The sequence below is a fragment of the Antechinus flavipes genome, chromosome 4, assembly GCF_016432865.1.
Source record: "Antechinus flavipes isolate AdamAnt ecotype Samford, QLD, Australia chromosome 4, AdamAnt_v2, whole genome shotgun sequence".
Classification (NCBI taxonomy): Eukaryota; Metazoa; Chordata; class Mammalia; order Dasyuromorphia; family Dasyuridae; genus Antechinus; species Antechinus flavipes.
In genome coordinates this window covers 121,724,838-121,742,620 of record NC_067401.1, presented here as the reverse complement: position 1 = coordinate 121,742,620, position 17,783 = coordinate 121,724,838, and the positions used below count along the sequence as shown (strand labels likewise).

The 17,783-nt window shown below is 37.2% G+C and overlaps 1 protein-coding gene across 1 annotated transcript in view; it reads left to right on the top strand.

Moving 5' to 3' along the window:
* The window catches only part of ANKFN1 (ankyrin repeat and fibronectin type III domain containing 1), a 405,379-nt gene that overhangs the window by 346,850 nt on the left and 40,746 nt on the right, over positions 1-17,783 (top strand). The window contains exons 11-14 of the mRNA XM_051994242.1: positions 3,543-3,642; positions 3,976-4,108; positions 5,321-5,437; positions 9,976-10,191. Of these exons, the coding sequence (XP_051850202.1) occupies positions 3,543-3,642; positions 3,976-4,108; positions 5,321-5,437; positions 9,976-10,191 (566 nt within the window). The remainder of the gene's footprint in view (positions 1-3,542; positions 3,643-3,975; positions 4,109-5,320; positions 5,438-9,975; positions 10,192-17,783) is intronic.

Sequence of the window (17,783 nt, the reverse complement as noted above, 5' to 3'; positions counted from 1 at the left end):
TCATTCATCTGTGAATTATTCTAAATCATTCTTGAACCTTCTTAGACTTTCATCCTGTACGTACCACCTCTTGGGGAAAAAATAAGGTAAATTTACTACTCAGTGGATCCAGTAGTGTTCCCTTTACTTTTCTTAAGATTACTATTTAAGCTTAAAGTTGCCTTCCCCCATACATATATACAGTTCAGAGATTTTGTAAATAAGTCCTTGGCTTCTACGAATGCCTTAAGCAGCTACTATGGAAAATTCTTTAGAGAAGACTTAAGAACATAATGAAATAAAAGAATTCTCAGAGAAATGTGGGGTAATAAGTGATCCAAGATTATGATAGTAGAGAAATACACACAATGGTTGAAACATATATGAATTCAACAAAATATTAATTACAATGATCAGTGTCAGTAGTATATTGCAAATATGAAAGGATACATCCCTTGCTAGTGTTAATAATCAATATTGTTTTGTTTTTATGAGAGTAGTTATTAGGCTGAGGAATAATTTACCTTCTAAATTAACTTGCTTGAGCATTTACTGGAAAGTTTGTTCAAAGCCGAAGTTCACATTTAGTGTATTTTGATACTATGTCACTCCATGGACATATATTGTCTAATAGTATCTTTTTTTCTTACCAACTGTTAATTTTCCTTGCTTTTCCTATCCTGCATTCATAAAGGTGATTTTTTTATTAACCCATGTGTAGAATTTGACATTAATGCCTATTAAATTTTACCATATCAAATCAGATACATCATCTAGTCCATCAAGCTCCCTCCCCCTCTTTCTGGGGGGGAGCCAACATCTGTCATTTGGCATCTGCTTTATTAAAATATCAATCACAGGAGGGTTTCTCTTCTAATTATTGCCAGCAAGATTCTTGCCAGAGTTCTCTTTAATAGTCTGATGCTTCACCCTGGAGAAGCCCATTGTGGTATACCTAAAGCTTCAGAAAGAGCCAAGGAATACTATGGTGTTTGCTGCCTGACAACTCCAGGAGAAATGCCAGGGGCAGAGCAAAGGTCTGTACACAACATTTATCGATCTAACCAAGGCCTTTGATACCATCAATGATGAGGATTTGTGGAAAATCATGGCAAAATTTGGTTGCTCAGAGAAGTTCATCAATATTGTATGGCAGATCCATAATTGCATGCTTGCATGGAGTTCTAGATAAAGGATACCCTCATGTTTTTCCAGACACCAATGGAGAAAAGCAACATGGTGTGCTAACTCCCATGCTTTTTAGCACGTTTTCAGTGATGCTTTCGGATACTTTCAATGAGGATAAAAATGGCATCAAGGTCACCTACCACACTAATAATTAGTTAACTCGAAAAAGGCACAAACCAAAGTAGAAAGAGCTGATGTGCACCTTTTTTTTTATTTTTGCTGAGGCAATTGGGGTTAAGTGACCTGCCCAGAGTCCCACAGCTAGGAAGTTTAAATGTCTGAGGTCAAATTTGAACTCAGGTCCTTCTGACTTCAGAGCTGATGCTCTATCTACCTAGCTGCCCCTGGTGCACAACTTTTGTTCACAGATAATTTTACACTCAACACAGCCTCTGAGGCTGAGATACAAGAGAGTATGGATCAGTTCTCTGCATCTGTGCTAATTTTTGCCTGACAAGAAAACAGAGGTTCTCCACCAGCCAGCATCACACCATTCACATATGGAACCATCAATTACAACAAATGGAGAAATGTTGAATGCTACTGACAATATACTTTCCAGGAAAGTACACCTAGATGATGATCTTGCTATACCCATTGCCAGAGCTAGCTCAGTATCTGGGAGATTCTAGAGGAAAATATAGGAGAGTTTGCCTAGCAAAACAAAGATCTACACAGGTAATATGCTGATCTCATTGTTGTTACCTGCAAAACGTGAACACTCTATCAGTACCACACCAGGAAACTGAATTGCTTCCATTTGAATTTTCTTAAGAAGATTCTGAAGATCATCTTGCAAGATAAATCTTGGTCCTGGACACTGAAGTCCTTTCTCAAGTTAAACTGCCAAGCATTCAAACTGTACTACAGACAGTGCAACTCTGATAGGCTGGCCATGTTGTTCAAATGCCAAGTATATGTTTTCTAAAAGAGTATTTTATAGAGAACTCACACAAGACAAGTACTCATACAGAGATCAGAAGAAGAAACAGAAGGATATTCTCAAAGTCTCTCTGAAGAATTTTGGTTATATGCTCCAGATATGGTAGACTACTTTGCAAAGGCATGGAAATGGGAGCTGGGATGTCATTCATACAGAAGAGTCAGTAGGCCAGTTTGGCTGGAACAGAAAGTGTGTGAAACTTTCTAACTAAAGGTTAACTAAATTAAATAACTAAACTACTTAATTAATGTATTTAACTAAATTCATTGTCGTGAAGGATACTATTTTGTCTGTTCCTCACCCCTCATGCACACCTTAATCCCTGAGTAATCCTACACTGTTGGAACCAATGTTTGGCAGACATGGTGATAACAGATACCAGCTCCACAAAGTGTCACCTAAAGTCCTGATAATCTTGAAGCAAAAGCAAACCAACAATAAGCAACCAGACACTTTCTAGTTCACACACACCTTCCAGTTAAAGCAGCTGGATAGCATAATAAATAGAATACTGAATATAGAGTTTTTTAAAAACCCTAAATTCAAATCTAGCCTCGCACATTTGCTAGGTGTGTGACCTTGGGCAAATCCAAGCTTTGGCTGCCTCTGTTGCCTCATCTATAAAATGGGAATAGTGAGAGCACCTACTTCCAGGAGTTATTGTGAAAATAGTAAGATATTGATAAAACACTTTGTAAATCTTAAAGTGATATATGAATGCTAGCCATTGTTATTATTCTCGTTGTGAAGAGTTTCTAGGGCATCTTGTTCACATGTGAAATGAATAGGTCAGCTTTTGGATTTGACATAATGTACTTCTTTACCAGTAGCCTTTCTGGGACAATGGACTATCAGGTCCTGTCAATATTGTGTTGGGATAGATTTCTCATTCTGAGCATGGAGCACAGCAATTGCAAAGGCATGGAGGGAGGAAAGAATTGCTAGGTATGGAGAATATCAAGGAGAACAGTTTGGCTGGAGTGCAAAATGTTTGAACCAAAACAGTAAGGCTAGAAAAATAATTGGAATCTTGTAGAGGAGTTTAAATGCCAAAAAGAGAACATTGGATTTTACCTTAGAGGCAATACTAACAATGAGCAGTCAGGTGGATGATATGCTCACACCAGTGCTTTAGGAATAACAATTTAGCAGTTGTATGGATTAGAAGGAGAAAAGTCTAGAATTAGGGAATAAGCCTATTAAAACTTGCTATTAAATAGTCCAGATTAAAGCATCCCTATTAGGGTCCATTAAGAGTGGAGAAAAGAAAAAAGAAGAATGACAACAAACTTCTCTCACCCCAATAACACTGAGGAACAGGAATAAAGGGAAGGCATATTCTACACTTAGTGCTATTCTGGCATACTAAAATTCTACTACAAGTTTGGTTTTGTTCATTTACTATTTTTTTGTATATGTGTGTGTGTTTCAGAAAGTTCAAAATTACAGAATACAGGACGTAAGCAGTCAGTCTCAAGGAGCTTGAAACATCTATTCCATTCCTCAAACAAGTTTGTGAAGACCTTAAAACGGTGCGTTCTAAGTATTGCTTCTAGGAACACCCTAACCTGTAATCTTACCTTCTCAGGAATCCACTGATTTGGGAGCAGCTAAATGAAACTTTCCAACCTCAATGACTTCTTTAACCCCCAAGAGTAGTAAGTTTATTCTTCTCAGTATTTGGAGAAGATGGTAATTTCTCTATTAATTCTCCCTAGAGTGTTGGAAATACCTAGCAGGAATCATAAGCACATATAATTATATAGAATTTGGCCTGTGCAAAAATATTTTTCCTTGATTCAGGGTTAGTGAAGGCAGAGAAGACTAAGGATGAAGTTTTATTTTGCTTATTTTTTTCTTTCTAGGGGACTCTATATAGCTGTTATATTTTATTATAAAGATAACATGTTAGTCACCAATGAAGATCAAATACCAATTGTTGAAATCGATGATTCTCACTCCAGTTCCATTACGCAAGATTTTCTGTGGTTCACAAAGGTATACCGGGGGTTTATTTCATATTCTCACTCAAAAGTACATGTCATTGTCTGTGTATCCCGAGTTGGAAAAGAAGCAATTTTAGTCAAATAAATTTTTAAAAAGTCTTTGACCGTTATTCTTGAGTTCCACATTTCAATTTTTCAAGTCAGTCAACAGCATTTATTAATCACTTTCTGTGTGTCACAATCCCTCTCTGGACCTCCACCTTTTCATCAATAAAATGAGGTAGTTGAATTACCTGATCTAAGGTCCTTTCAAATCATAGGTATGCTGGAGCCAGCTTAAACTGGCTGATGAGAGCTAACTGTTAAATTTTTAGTATTCACATTTATAACTTGGAAATCTACAATAGCTACAAATCAGAACTTAAATTCTTATTTTGATTATTGTCTACACTTAAGAAGGTAATGGAAAAATGTGAATACTGCAAATTAAACTTAAATGTGTCATGAACACATCTTTCCAGAGAGTAGTTGTTAAATATTCTACTAGCATGCCCCTGTCTCTAAACATAATATGTTCATATTTCAAGAAAAATCTACAAAGCAATGGCTATGCTTTAAAATTTCAAAACAAGCAAAATGGATTCCTAGACTTAGAGATTAAAAGGACCTCAGAAGCATCTAGTTCAATCCTCTTATTTTGCAATAACTCAAAAAGCTTAAATGTTTTATCCCTAGTCATACAATAATGAGTAGTAGAATTCAGATTCAAACTCAGTTTCCCTAACTCCAGACTTTGCCCTTAATCCCACTACTCAAATCGTAATACTGGAAAAGATCCAGATTAAGTCATTATTGTCTACACTTATCAGTATTCAAATCCTATTGCAGCTAGACAGAAATTAAAATTTCTCTAGAACACCCAGGACTCATTCTGGGTCAAGTTTCATTTCCCTTTCATCACTTTGATACAAAACCTGAGCCATACACTAGCCAAAATAATTTTTTGAAAATGGGAGTTGGGGTAGGAGGGACATATTAATTTAAATGCAGAAACATATTTAACATATATAGGACTGCTTGCCATCTTGGGGTGGGGGTGAAGGGAGGGAGGGGAAAAAACGAAACATAAGCGAGTGCAAGGGATAATGTTGTAAAAAATTACCCTGGCATGGATTCTGTCAATACAAAGTTATTATTAAATAAAATAAAATTTAAATTAAAAAAAAATTAAATGCAGAAAATGACCCTATGACCTATCTTGCAGTTATCTTGTATGTGGGAAGATATTCGGTGGTTGCGGCAAACAGTGCCAATTTCCATGTCCTCATCCACAGCCCTACAGGCCAGACAGAAGATGCTTACAGCCACAGCTCAGCTACAGGTGAGGAACTGAGTTTCCATTCTAAAGGCCCAAGAAAACTTTTGTGGAAGGCTCCCTCTCAAGCTTGTCCCTCTCAGAAATATTCATAATAAACCCTGGACTGGGGACAGGTAGTTTTTTCCCTTCATAATCCCCAAGTAGTATTAGTAGCTGCTAGTGCAATACCTATGCTCTTATAAGGGACCTACATCTTGACAACCAGCCACAAACATACATGGCTTTGATTACCTTCAGAGAAATATATACAGTCTCTAAGAATCTGCGAAGAGTTCAGAAAAGTGTCAGGAGAATAGAAAGCCACTAACATTGTTTAACAGAGTAAAGTAGACTCAGGGTAATAATTTGGAAGATAAAGTATAGACATTCTCAATGTATTTTGTGGCCTGTTTCTTTTTTTTCCTTTTCTTTCTTTTCTTTTTTTGCTTCTGCAGGTTTTACCTTTAATCCTGAAATTGTTCTTAATCCTCCCTTACCATCAGCCCACACAGATCAGGTCTCAGAGCCCCCCAAGGATACTTTTGGTTACAGAGCTCTTCCTAGAAATGGTATTGAATTCCAAGCCGACTGGGGAGACAGAGTATTTGTCTCTGCTGTGTTTCCCTTTAGTGGTTTCCTGGTATTATGTGAATTTATGGTTCTGAGCACTCAGTCTTATCCCCTTTTTAGAGTGGGGTCACCGGTCTGTGGGATGCTGCTGAGTTATCCATTGCTGATTGAGATGGGGGGGAGTGGAGGGAGAGGATTGTCCATGTAATTGACACAATTGAATTTTTTAAAGAGCCTTCCTAGAATACTTTCATAGAAACTCAGTATACATGGGAAAAAAGGAGGGTAAAGTGTATAGGGGCAAGGGAAAGAGGGAAGACAAGGATGAGAAGGTGAAGTGAATGTAATTTGCTTGTCGGCTACCATTAGAAAAGTAGAGCAAGATACAAAAGACTGAAAGTAAAAGGGAGGAAGGAGAAAGAAACTTCCATTAGTTCCTGGATCACCAAACCATATTGAAATGATTATGGATTTTTGGCTTACTTCTGGACTTGATTTCCTAGTCTCCGGCTGTCCATCATCAACTGTTCACTTCACATGCATTTATTTGTGAGTCTTAGTTTACTATCACTGTTTTATGAAAATTCAATTGAAGATTTTTTTCTCTATTGAATACTTTTCTTAAAAAGTGTTGTAAAACTCTATAGCACCAGTCCACTAAAACCCTAATGGGGATGCTCATAACTATACTTCAGAAGTCAGTGCTTGGTATGTTTGCCTTGGGAACCACCTAAAGATACTTATTAGTTGTCCAGGCGGTAAATTTCTCAGTTTCCTCTGTAAAATGAGGGAGCTGGGTTAATTGAGCTCTAAGATCCCTTGAAATTCTATAGCTGTAACACTGTGACTCAGAATTTACCAAAAAGGACCTTGTTATGAAGTAGATTCTTATAGCAGGCCATTGGACTGCAACAAGCCCAATGATAGCATGACAGAGAGGTCATTCATCATGTCTGCATTTTCAAGCACTTAATCAAGGAAAATTCTCCCAATGAGACATACCACGTCCTAAAAGAGTGTTTGATGTAGTATTTTCCACCCAAATAAGTCTCCTTCATTCCCATCCATCTAATGGGTTCATCATCAGCTCCCTGCTTCCTTGTGTCCTATTTCTCAGAACTACCAGAAAATAACTATTTACCCTCCCTTACAGTCTCCCATCAGAGATCTGAAACTATCCAATCTGGCACTTCTCCTAAAAAATGTAATCCCAGCTCTTTGACCTTTGCTAATAGGACCCATTACCCAAACTTTTAATCACTTTGCTTTCTTCCAGAACCAGTTATGTAAAATTTCTGGAAATGTCAAAGCTATGAAAAAAAAACAAAAATGAAAAAAGTCTGTTGTGTTATCCCCAACTCCACCCTGGCTAAAAGGAGTGAAGGAAGTTTGGGCAAAAACTGAAATGTCATTCAATATTTTTAAAGCATATATCTAAAGTAACTTGGTTAATTTAGGAATATAAAAACATATTAGCCAAACCTTAGTTTGCTTGTAGAATCACCATGCTTGGTATATTACAGAACATTCTAGACAGTAATTATAAATTTATTTCTCTGATAGGAATTAAAACTGCATTGATGTTCTTAATTTTTGTTATTATTAAAAAACTGAAATTTTGGGAAACTGAGTTCTCTACATTTTTTGCCAGTTTATTTTCATAAGTCAAAAATATGAGAACTGAAGATATTGGCAATGTTTCTGTAATCCAACCCACAAGTCCATTGAGGTCTTGTTAAAAAAGCAGAAGCATATCTTCCAATTTTCATATCAAAAATTAATAAGAAAATCATAAGCAAAGAAGGCAGGATATCATCATTAAAGGTTATAAGCATCTCATTCCTGCATTGGAGAGTTGTACTTTGCTATCTCTCCTTGGTCCTTCCAAATTTGAGAACTAGGAAGGACCATAGATATTATCTAATCCAAGTCCTCTCCTTTAGCAGAGATTCAAAGTGACTTGCTCTAGGTCACAGAGGAGCCTATTCAGGGGGCACACTCAACTCCAATTCCTCCAAATTCAGATCCCATTCTTTCCTCTATACTACAAAAGGATAGCTCTAATATTAGAGGAAGAGAATGAACATTTGCATATACATCTATTACTTAACAATGCCAGATACTTTAAAAATATTATCTCATTAGATCCTCATGACAGTCTTTCAAGGATCCCCATTTTACAGTAAGGAAACTGAGGCAAACAGAATAAGGGATTTGCCAACTGAGGAAATGGCTGGGCCAGATTTGAAATAAGGTCTTCCTGACTCTAAATCCAGAATTCTATTCACTATACCACCTAGCTCTATTACAGAAAATATTAAGTTATTCTCATTTATATTTTATATAGAATAGTTTTTTTTTTAATCATTCTGTAGTACTAAAGGGCCGTCCAACTTAGTTTTAATATAATTCTTTGCTAAAAATTTCCTTAATTCAAACCTTTTCCATTTTCCTTGGGGAAAGTCTATCTTCCAAAAATAAATCTTTGTCTGAGTTCTCATATCTCTGCTGTTTACTTCCTCCTACTTCTCCATATCACCTCAAATAGAACTCCACCCTCTGATTAAGGGTGATACTGATTCTATAGCAGGAAGGTGACCTCACAATATCTGAAAGTTATACTTATTTTTCAAGTCCTAATTCAGAGCAATTAGCTGGTTTACATAATTCTTGATTCTCAATTCCAACTAAATTTGTGGGTCCACTGTGATATCCAGATTTTTTTTTCCTTTGGATAATAGTGATAATTATCATTATTATTATATAGCACTTTAAAATTTATGAAGCACTTTACATTTGATCTACACAACAACCCAGTAAGATAGATCCCATTGCTATTTCCATTTTACAGGAGAAACTAGGATAGAGATTAAGTGACTTGCCCATGGTCCCACATTCAAATCAAGTCAATAAGCTTTATTATGCACTTTCTGTATGCTGGACACTATAAGATGGATTGGAGATGTAAATACAGAGCTTCTAGATGGCATTCATTCCTGCACCTTACACTAATTCCAGGATCCCTTAGAACCTCTAGCTGTCCATGTCCTTCCTGCTCTGGTGCCTCACCTCAATTTTTTTTTAAAGAGCTCAAATGCTCTGCATGCAGGCATACTTCTGGCTAGACCCCAATTCCAGTGTCTGAAGAACTCTCTGTCTGTCTCCTTAAGTCACCAGACTGGAAAAAATGACTTCCTGTAACTTTGTATTGCCTTTCCTGATCAAAATTTGGTCTGGTGCATTTTCTAGACCTTTGTGGAGAAAGTTTGATTAGTAGAGAGACTTTACTGCTTCCCCTCACTCCACCATCTTTTGAACCTGGATTTTCTCGATGAATTGGATTGTTTTGCTTAAATGTTTTATGTTTTTTTTTCCTTTTTTAATTCTCTATTTTAACTGATGGCTATTGATATCAGGAAAAGAAGAGGAAAGGAATATACTTGGCACTGTAGGTTATGTTAAAAAAAAAAAGATGTTATAAAATTTATTTGGGAAAATAAAAGGAATGTCATATAGAGGGAATAGGAAGACATCCAGATCACTCTGAAAGAACAGCTTGAAGCCACATTGTAAAGGGCTTTATACACCAAAGACAGGAGTAATTTTTTTTCTTTTAGAAGCAATAGGGAACCACTGAGGCTTAATGAATAAAGAGATTGACATAGTTAGCCCTTTGCTATATGAATATCAATCTAGTAAGCAACTAAGTAGAGAAAGGATTGAAAGAGAAAGAGCCTAGTGGGGAGAACGAAAGATTTATAGATACCAAGTTGAAATTTTCTATTGTAATTTTTGTCTCTCTTGCTGTGTTCCACCAGATGGTGAAGTTGAGGTATGAGAGTTTCTGTCAAATATGTTTTGATGATGTCATCTATCTTAGTGTTATATCTACATCAGTAGTTTCTGAGAATTACCACAGAATAAGCCAGTGTCTTTCATGACAGCCATAATTTTTTTTTGCAGTTTCACCTCAATAATACATTTGTTTCTAGAATTTACTTGGAACCCACAATTTGGGAAGAGTTTACTATGAGCCCATTAAGGATCGTCATGGAAACATCGTTATAGTCACAATCAGAGAGGTGGAAACCCTCTATTCATTTTTCAATGGTAAATGGATGCAGATATCAAAGCTACAGAGCCAGAGAAAATCTCTGTCAACACCAGAGGAGCCAACAGCCCTTGACATCTTAGTCATAACTATCCAGGTAATGTTTTTTTTCCTCCTGTTTACCTGTGTATATGTAATTTCAAACACTCTTGAACAAAGATAATAATAACAAATGATATTTGTATTATGCCAGTCAGAAAGTATTTATACCATTTGATCCTTATGACAAGTATTATTATTCTCCCCATTTTACAGATGGGAAAATCAAAAGGGACAAGTGATTTGTCCAAGATCACACATGAATTTTGGAGATTGGATTTGGACCCAAATGTGTCTTGACACAAGTAACAAATTAGATACTACAGGTCTTGAAACTGGGAATGTAACCTCAAGAGTTGTGTGCTCAACTAAATAAAGGATGTAAATAAGTCACATCCCAATCTCCCAGCAATGGTCTATTATGGAGCTTGTCTCCAATACAACCAAACCTACCCTTATCTCTCAGTATTCCCCAGTTTTGCTTGCTTTCTCCACTATACAAACTCTCAAACTCTCCTCTTCTGAGTGCTATTAGGTGGACCCATCAGGGCAGTTATCAATTAATTGCTATCCAGGCACTTACAAAAGTAGTAGGGCAGATGCCATTGAGAAAATTCTTCCCAACATTCCTACCTCCTGTGCCCTGGATTACTTTGTAGTTTTAGTAAACACTCTTCAGAGGATAAATTCTAGCAAGGCAGTGATCAATGAATAAATCCTACCTCTTGCTACCTTGTTTTGTTTCAGACAGAAGTAGCAAAACAAAATTAAAATGCTTGGATGGATTGTGATCTTCAACACGGAGCTCATTACCTTGGCATTTTCCCCAAATTTGCCCCTTTTCCAAATTTCCTTATTACTTAGAGGATATCACTATTTTTAAGTGGTTCACAACTTTGGCATCATCCTCCATCCTTCATTTTGTCTCAAAAGTGTTATCAATTAACACTTTTTCTCAAATTGCATATCTAATCGAATTACCAATTATCAAGTTTTGTCATAACTGCCACACCCCTTCTCTTCATTCACATAGCCATCACCCTAGTTCAAACACTCCATCACTTCTCACCTAGATGATTTCAAAAAGTTTCTAATCATTCTCCTGCCTTAGGTCAATTCATCCTCCATTCTGCAGCCAAAGTGATTTTCTTAAAGTTCAGATTCATCATATCATTCCTCTATTCAATATACTTTAGTGGTTTCCTATTGACTCTAGATTGATACTAGATACAACATCATTTCATCTTTATTTTATGCTTTTTTTAATTTCTATTTTGTGTAAATTTAATCATATAAATATTTATTGTTGTAATAGCACATGACTATGATATATAAATAGCATATTAGGAGTTGGTTGTTCATCCTTGGTATTCAAAGAGGACCAAAATGCATTTACTATAACAAGGTCAGGGTACAATGTATCCAACTGTGGCTGTTCAGACCAATACAGCTCAGAAGGCTCTCCATAAGTTTGGGCATAGGGGTATATATGCTCAAAAATATTTGGTTAATAAGATTAAGCAATCAAAATTGTTTGGAGACTACTATGCTGTACCAAGAGCTTTAGTAACTACATACCAAGAGTCACTTTAGTAATTGTGAATAAATCAGTATGGGAACTGAGAGAAAGTACACAACTAACTCTATAGGAAGGTTAGAAAACCCGCAGCCAGAATCTTGTAAGGTTTAGGGGAGAAAGTCCTCATTTATCATGACAAAGATAATAATAATAACAATAACAACAATAATAATAATCAGCATTTATATAGTACTTTAGGGTTTGCAAAGCATTTTATACTATTTCATTTGACCATTAGAAAAACCTTATAAAGTAAGCACTATTATTATTCTTATTTTGCAAATGAAGAAACTGAGTCTGAAAAGTTAAATGATTCTCTAGAGTCACACAAATATTATCTAGCAGGGGTCCTCAAATTTTTTAAATAGGGGGCCAGCTCACTGTCCCTCAGACTGTTGGAGGGCCAGACTATAGTAAAAACAAAAACTCGGTTTTATGGGCCTTTAAATAAACTTCATAGCCCTGGGTGAGGGGGATAATCATCCTCAGTTGCTGCATCTGGCCCACCGGCCATAGTTTGAGGACCCCTGAATTAAGGCAAAATTTGAATTCTGAGCTTCCTAATTCAAAGTCCAAGACTCTATATACCATGTCAACTAATTCCTTCCCCACATTCCTAAATGACTTTTTATTAGGTGATAGACACTGTGCAAAGATAATAACAGGATCACAGCTCCTCTCCTACACCTTAGGAGATCGTAATCTAATATATAAAAGTACAGGGAGGTAAATAGGTAGAGAAGCAATTGCTGGCCATGGGAAAATGACATTAAAACAAACCTGAAATAACTTTGGGACTTCAGTAGAGGAAGAACATTACACATTATGCCAAAGAGTATCAAGAAGAGAATTAATAGAATAAGGAAAATCTTTGTGCCATGTAAAGATCAGAAGAAGGAACTAGCAATGATGGTGGATATGTGGTGGCTATCCAAGTATATGAAATGTTGTCTGATGAAAAGTTGCTTCTTTTTCTTGGCAGAACTAGGAATAATGTGTGAAAGTTGCTAAAATGCAAATTTAACTTTATGGGAGGAGAAAACATCCAAACAATGAGTTATTAAGTAATAGAGTGGGATGCCTTGGAGGGGAAGGGGGGAGATGGAAGAAAAAAAAGAAGTAACAGTTTCCTTCCCCATAACAGGAGATCTTTGAGCAAATTCCTGAATAACAAATCATCAGGTAGGTTGTAAAGGGAGTTTATCTTCAGGTACAGGATGTCTTAATTCTCTACTGAGGTCCTCTCCATTGCTAGAGAAGTGACTGAGGTCCATTGCTGTGACTGAACTTGTAACTAGATAATAATAGCATATGAAGGTCAAACATAAAGGCTTTGATGGGGAGTAGCAAATAAAAGATAAGAGCTTTAGCTTAGAGCTGTGGCTACAAAGATGAAAAAATGCACATTTAGTTAATTGATTTTTTTTGGGGGGGAAGCAATCAGGACTGAGTGACTTGCCCATAATCACATAGCTACCAAGTGTCTGAGACTGAGTTAGTTGATTGGCCAGTCAACCAACAATCATTTATTAAATATCTAATATGAGCCCAGTTCTGTGCTATGCACTGAGAAAAAAATGCTATCTGCCCTCAAGAAATTTACCTTCTACCAAAGAAAAACAACACATAAAAGGGATATAAAAAGCAAAATAGAAATAGGAAAGAGTCCTAATTGGAGCCAGAAGAAGAACTAAGGATAGTTATCCTAAGATGCTTTCTCAAAATGAAGATTTTAGGAGGAAGTCAACTAGTGGGAAGAGGTGTCCCCAAGGGTGGAAAGCTGTTCCAGAGTAAGAAGACTATAGAACAGGTAATTCCTGTCCTCTGGAAATCTCCAATTTCCAACAATGCTCAGATCTGACACTAACATTTACTAATCTGCTTCACTTCAGTGATGGAGTGCTTTTTTTTTTTTTTCAGAAACAATTGGCATTAAGTGACTTGCCCAGAGTCACATAGCTAGGAAGTATCTGAAGCCAAATTTGAACTCAGGTCCTCCTGACTTCAGGGTTGGTGTTCTATCCATTGTACCACTTAGCTGCCCCTGATGAGGTACTTTTAAAGTACAAAGTACAGGAAGGGTACCCTCCTATATGTAGGGATCTGTGTTATAAAAGATTCTTTCTGTAGTAGAAATAGTTTGCATTGAAACTCCATTCCATCAAAAGTATTAATACACATCAAATAAGGAAGCCAGTGCAAATTGGAGATGCCATAATAGGAGATAGCCAGAGGCAAGTTTGTGTACGTGTGTATGTATGTGTGTGTGTGTGTTTTTTCCCTGTGTGAAGCTTTAGAGGAAACATAATCAATCAGTCAACAAGTATTTATTAAGCACTAACTCTATGACAGGCACTATGCTAAGCTCTAAGGAAAGAAAGAAAGAAAGAAAGAAAAGCAACAGCCAATTGAAGGATCCTATATTCTAATGGAGTATACATACATCATACATGTTTATATACATATACATGTAGAGATATGCATATTTATAAATATGTGTATTATACAATATATACATATATTTTCAAACCTACAATATAAAGGATACATTGAAAGTATATGGGGGAGTAAGGAGAGAGGAAGAGAAAAGGGGGAAAAAGAGAAAGAGGGAAAGAAGAAAGACTATTTATGTATGTGTGGATATATATACATATAATAAAGAAATACAGAGAATATGTTTATTTTTTGAGTATATTTATAGAGAGATTATGTGTATATATATATACAGAGAAAGAAGGAGAAAGAGAGAGGGCAGAGGGGAGAAGAGAGAGAGAAGGAATGAGGTAGAAGTTTAAGAAGGAGAAAGATAAGGAAAGAAAAAGGAAGGGGAAGAAAAAGAAAAGTAGGAGAGGGGCAGGGGAAGAAAAAGTAGGAGGGAGCAGAGACAGAAACAGAGTGAAAAAAACAGAAACAGAGAGATGGGGACAGAGAGGCATAGAGAGACAGAGACAGAGAGAGACAGAGATAGAAAAAGAGAGAGGGAGGAGGGAGAGAGAGAAGGAAAGACAGAGACAGAGACAGAGAGACAGAAAGAGACAGAGAGACAGAGACAGAGAGAGACAGAGATAGAAAAAGAGAGAAGGGAAAGGGAGAGAGAAAAGGAAAGACAGAGACAGAAAGAAACAGACAGAGACAGAAAAAGAGAGGGGGGGAGTATTGGAATCTTTACAAAGTGCAGTGTAAAGTCATTAGAGTTGATAGAGACAATAATTATCTAATTTAGCATGGTTCAGTATGATTGATCTGATCTTACAAGGAGATGTTATGGGCCAGAAGAAACAAGGTACTAAGTAGAATTGACAGAAACAATGCTTGTGTTCACACCTTTAGAGAGCTCATATAAGCAAGAAGCTCTTAGGGCCAGAGAGCACTCTGGGAGGAAACCCATAATCCCACGCTCTTGGAGAAGGAGCATAAATAGAGCTTCAGTGGGCCAGTCAAGGGAGTTCAGCTGAATTAGATTGAGAGGGGAGCATCAAGTGAGTTCAGCCAGAAGCCCTCTCTCAAAGGCAAGAAAGATTCATTACAACTTTTACCTTGGTGCTGGCCTGGAAGGTGAAGAAAGCAGAGGCATAAGCAAAGGACAAAGCTGCAAGAGCTCTTAGAACCAAGGAGAGAGAGAGGCCTCTAAGAAAGCTAACCAGACTATATTGAAGGACCCAATAAAATATCTGAACTTTTAGTACCTGGCTGCATTTGGGTGATTATTACTTTTAACTGAAACTAAGGCTGCCTCCAGAAAACCTCCCCAAGAAACCTGCTCTCAGAGAGAACCATTATATTATAAAGAAGAAAAACACCACAGGGGAGGGAGAGAGAGAAAGAAAGACTGAGAGAGACAGAGACAGAGAGAGACACAGAAAGAGAAAATAAAATACATTTAGAATAAATGAAGTGGATGACGGTCCTAGCATCTAGGGAAATCAGCAAAAGCTTCCTGCATAAAGTGGAGACTTAACTGAATCTTGAAGGAAGCCAGGATTCCCAAAAGGTGAAGGTGTGGATGGAGAGCATTCCTAAAAGAAAGGACAGCCAAGGCAAAGGTATAAAGACAAGAAATTATGCTATGTACCTGAGAAAGAATGAACAGGCTGGTGGCTGGATTATAGAGTAAGAGGAGGTAAGGACAGAATCAGAAAACCATAAAAGGACTCAATCTTTAACCTTGGTCCCATTAGCACTACTGAGTCAGCTCTGGCCAATCAAGTGATCAGCCCACTAATCCATTTAATATCTAGCCAAAGGGGTGTCCAGTATGAGTGTGTGTTTCATTTTTTTTTTCATCCTGAGACCTGACAAACTATAATATGACGCAGGAAGGCTAATTGTAAAAAACCCTAAATCCTTTAGATTAGATTTGATAGGATTCTGATTCATATGAAATTGATAAAGAAGGTTAAGGAAAACCCCACTAGCTCATTCATAGTTTTCTTTTTCATCATTTATAAACACATGCTCAAGGAAACATTTAAAAAATCATAATCAATTGAGCTTTTACGGGGTGACTAATACACTAATCCCCAAGGGGATAAACTGAGGTCTGGGCTAACTTGGGTTTTCAGTATTGCTCCCAGAAATACCATTCAGGCCCCAGCATGATATAATACCTGGTTTCTGCTAGACTTATTCCATTAAAAATGTGTTACAGGTGCAGAGAAATTCCAATCTGGGCAAAGGTTGTTAGAGAAGGAGACCAAAAATAGAGGCGGGATCAGGTTTCCACCCAGATCCAAGTGGAAAATTTACCCCTGCTGACTGGCACATTCCTGCCTGATGTCGTTTTCTCTCTTCCCCTCCGAACCCTCCCCCCCATTTTGCCCCACCCCTTTACAGGTCATTTTCTTGGGGTATAGAACCACTGGGGCAGGTTTCCAGGCAAGTGTCGGCACTCCTGGAAGTGAGGTACTCATTATGTGGCAAAGGGCCCAGCCAAGTCTCAGATGTCAGCATGAAGTTGGAGATAAGACCTAGTGACTTCTAAGGTCTCAGGCAGGCTGGACAGTCTCCACAGTGCCTAACATGACTAGCATAAACTGTGCCATTTGCCTACCCCCAACATACACACAACCAGAACACTCCCAGAAAGCCCTTAGCTACTTGCTGAGTTTCCTATCAAAAGCGTCACCAATTGTGAATTCTGTGATGGAACAGCCCTATTCTGTACCACAAGGGGACTGTTGTCATGACGACGATGTAGTAGGTAGTTCATGTACATACTTCTGAGCTTCATTTTCTTCATCTATAAAATAATGATACTAGTTGAACCATTTCCCTCCTGTGTTTACTGTGGTGAAAATCCCATTCAATTTAACAATTATTTATTCAAAACCTACTATGTTCAAAGCAAGGGCAGCAAAATGGATCACTGGATAGACTGCTGGACCCGTAGCCATGAAGACTCATCTTCTAGAGTTCAAATTTGAGAGCAAATAATACCTACAATAGTACCTCAGGCATTTACTTGGTTGGTGACCCTGGGCAAATCACTTAATCCTGTTTGTTCAGTTTCCTCATCTGTAAAATGAATTGGAGAAGGAAATGGCAAACCAGTTATTTTTTCCAAGAAAACTCCAAATGGGGTTAGGATGAATCAGACATGACTGTAATGATTGCATAACAACAAACACATTTATGGTACTGTGCATGGTGCTAGGGTTACAAAGATCCCTACCTACAAAGACCTAATTCTACTGGATCAAAAAGGCAATGGACATAAAATACTCTGTAAATGATAAAATGCCAAATAAACATTCACCATGAATATTAGTTATTTCCCCAAATCTTTTACCTTCTATTCTTAAAATTACGGTTATCAATGAACACAATACTCTGATTAGCTCGTCTTTCCCAAGGAAAATTATGTGACATAGATTTAAAGCTGAAAGAACCTTAAAGGCAATTAAGTTAAATTTCATAATACATATAGGGAAATTGAGACACAAAGAGGTTAATTGACTTGTGGTCCCACACATGGATTTGAACTCAGATCTTCCTGACTCCAGGCCCAGCAATTTATCCAAACTTCAACTTCTAGGAAGAGTCTGGAGCACTTAGCATACTATATACATAGT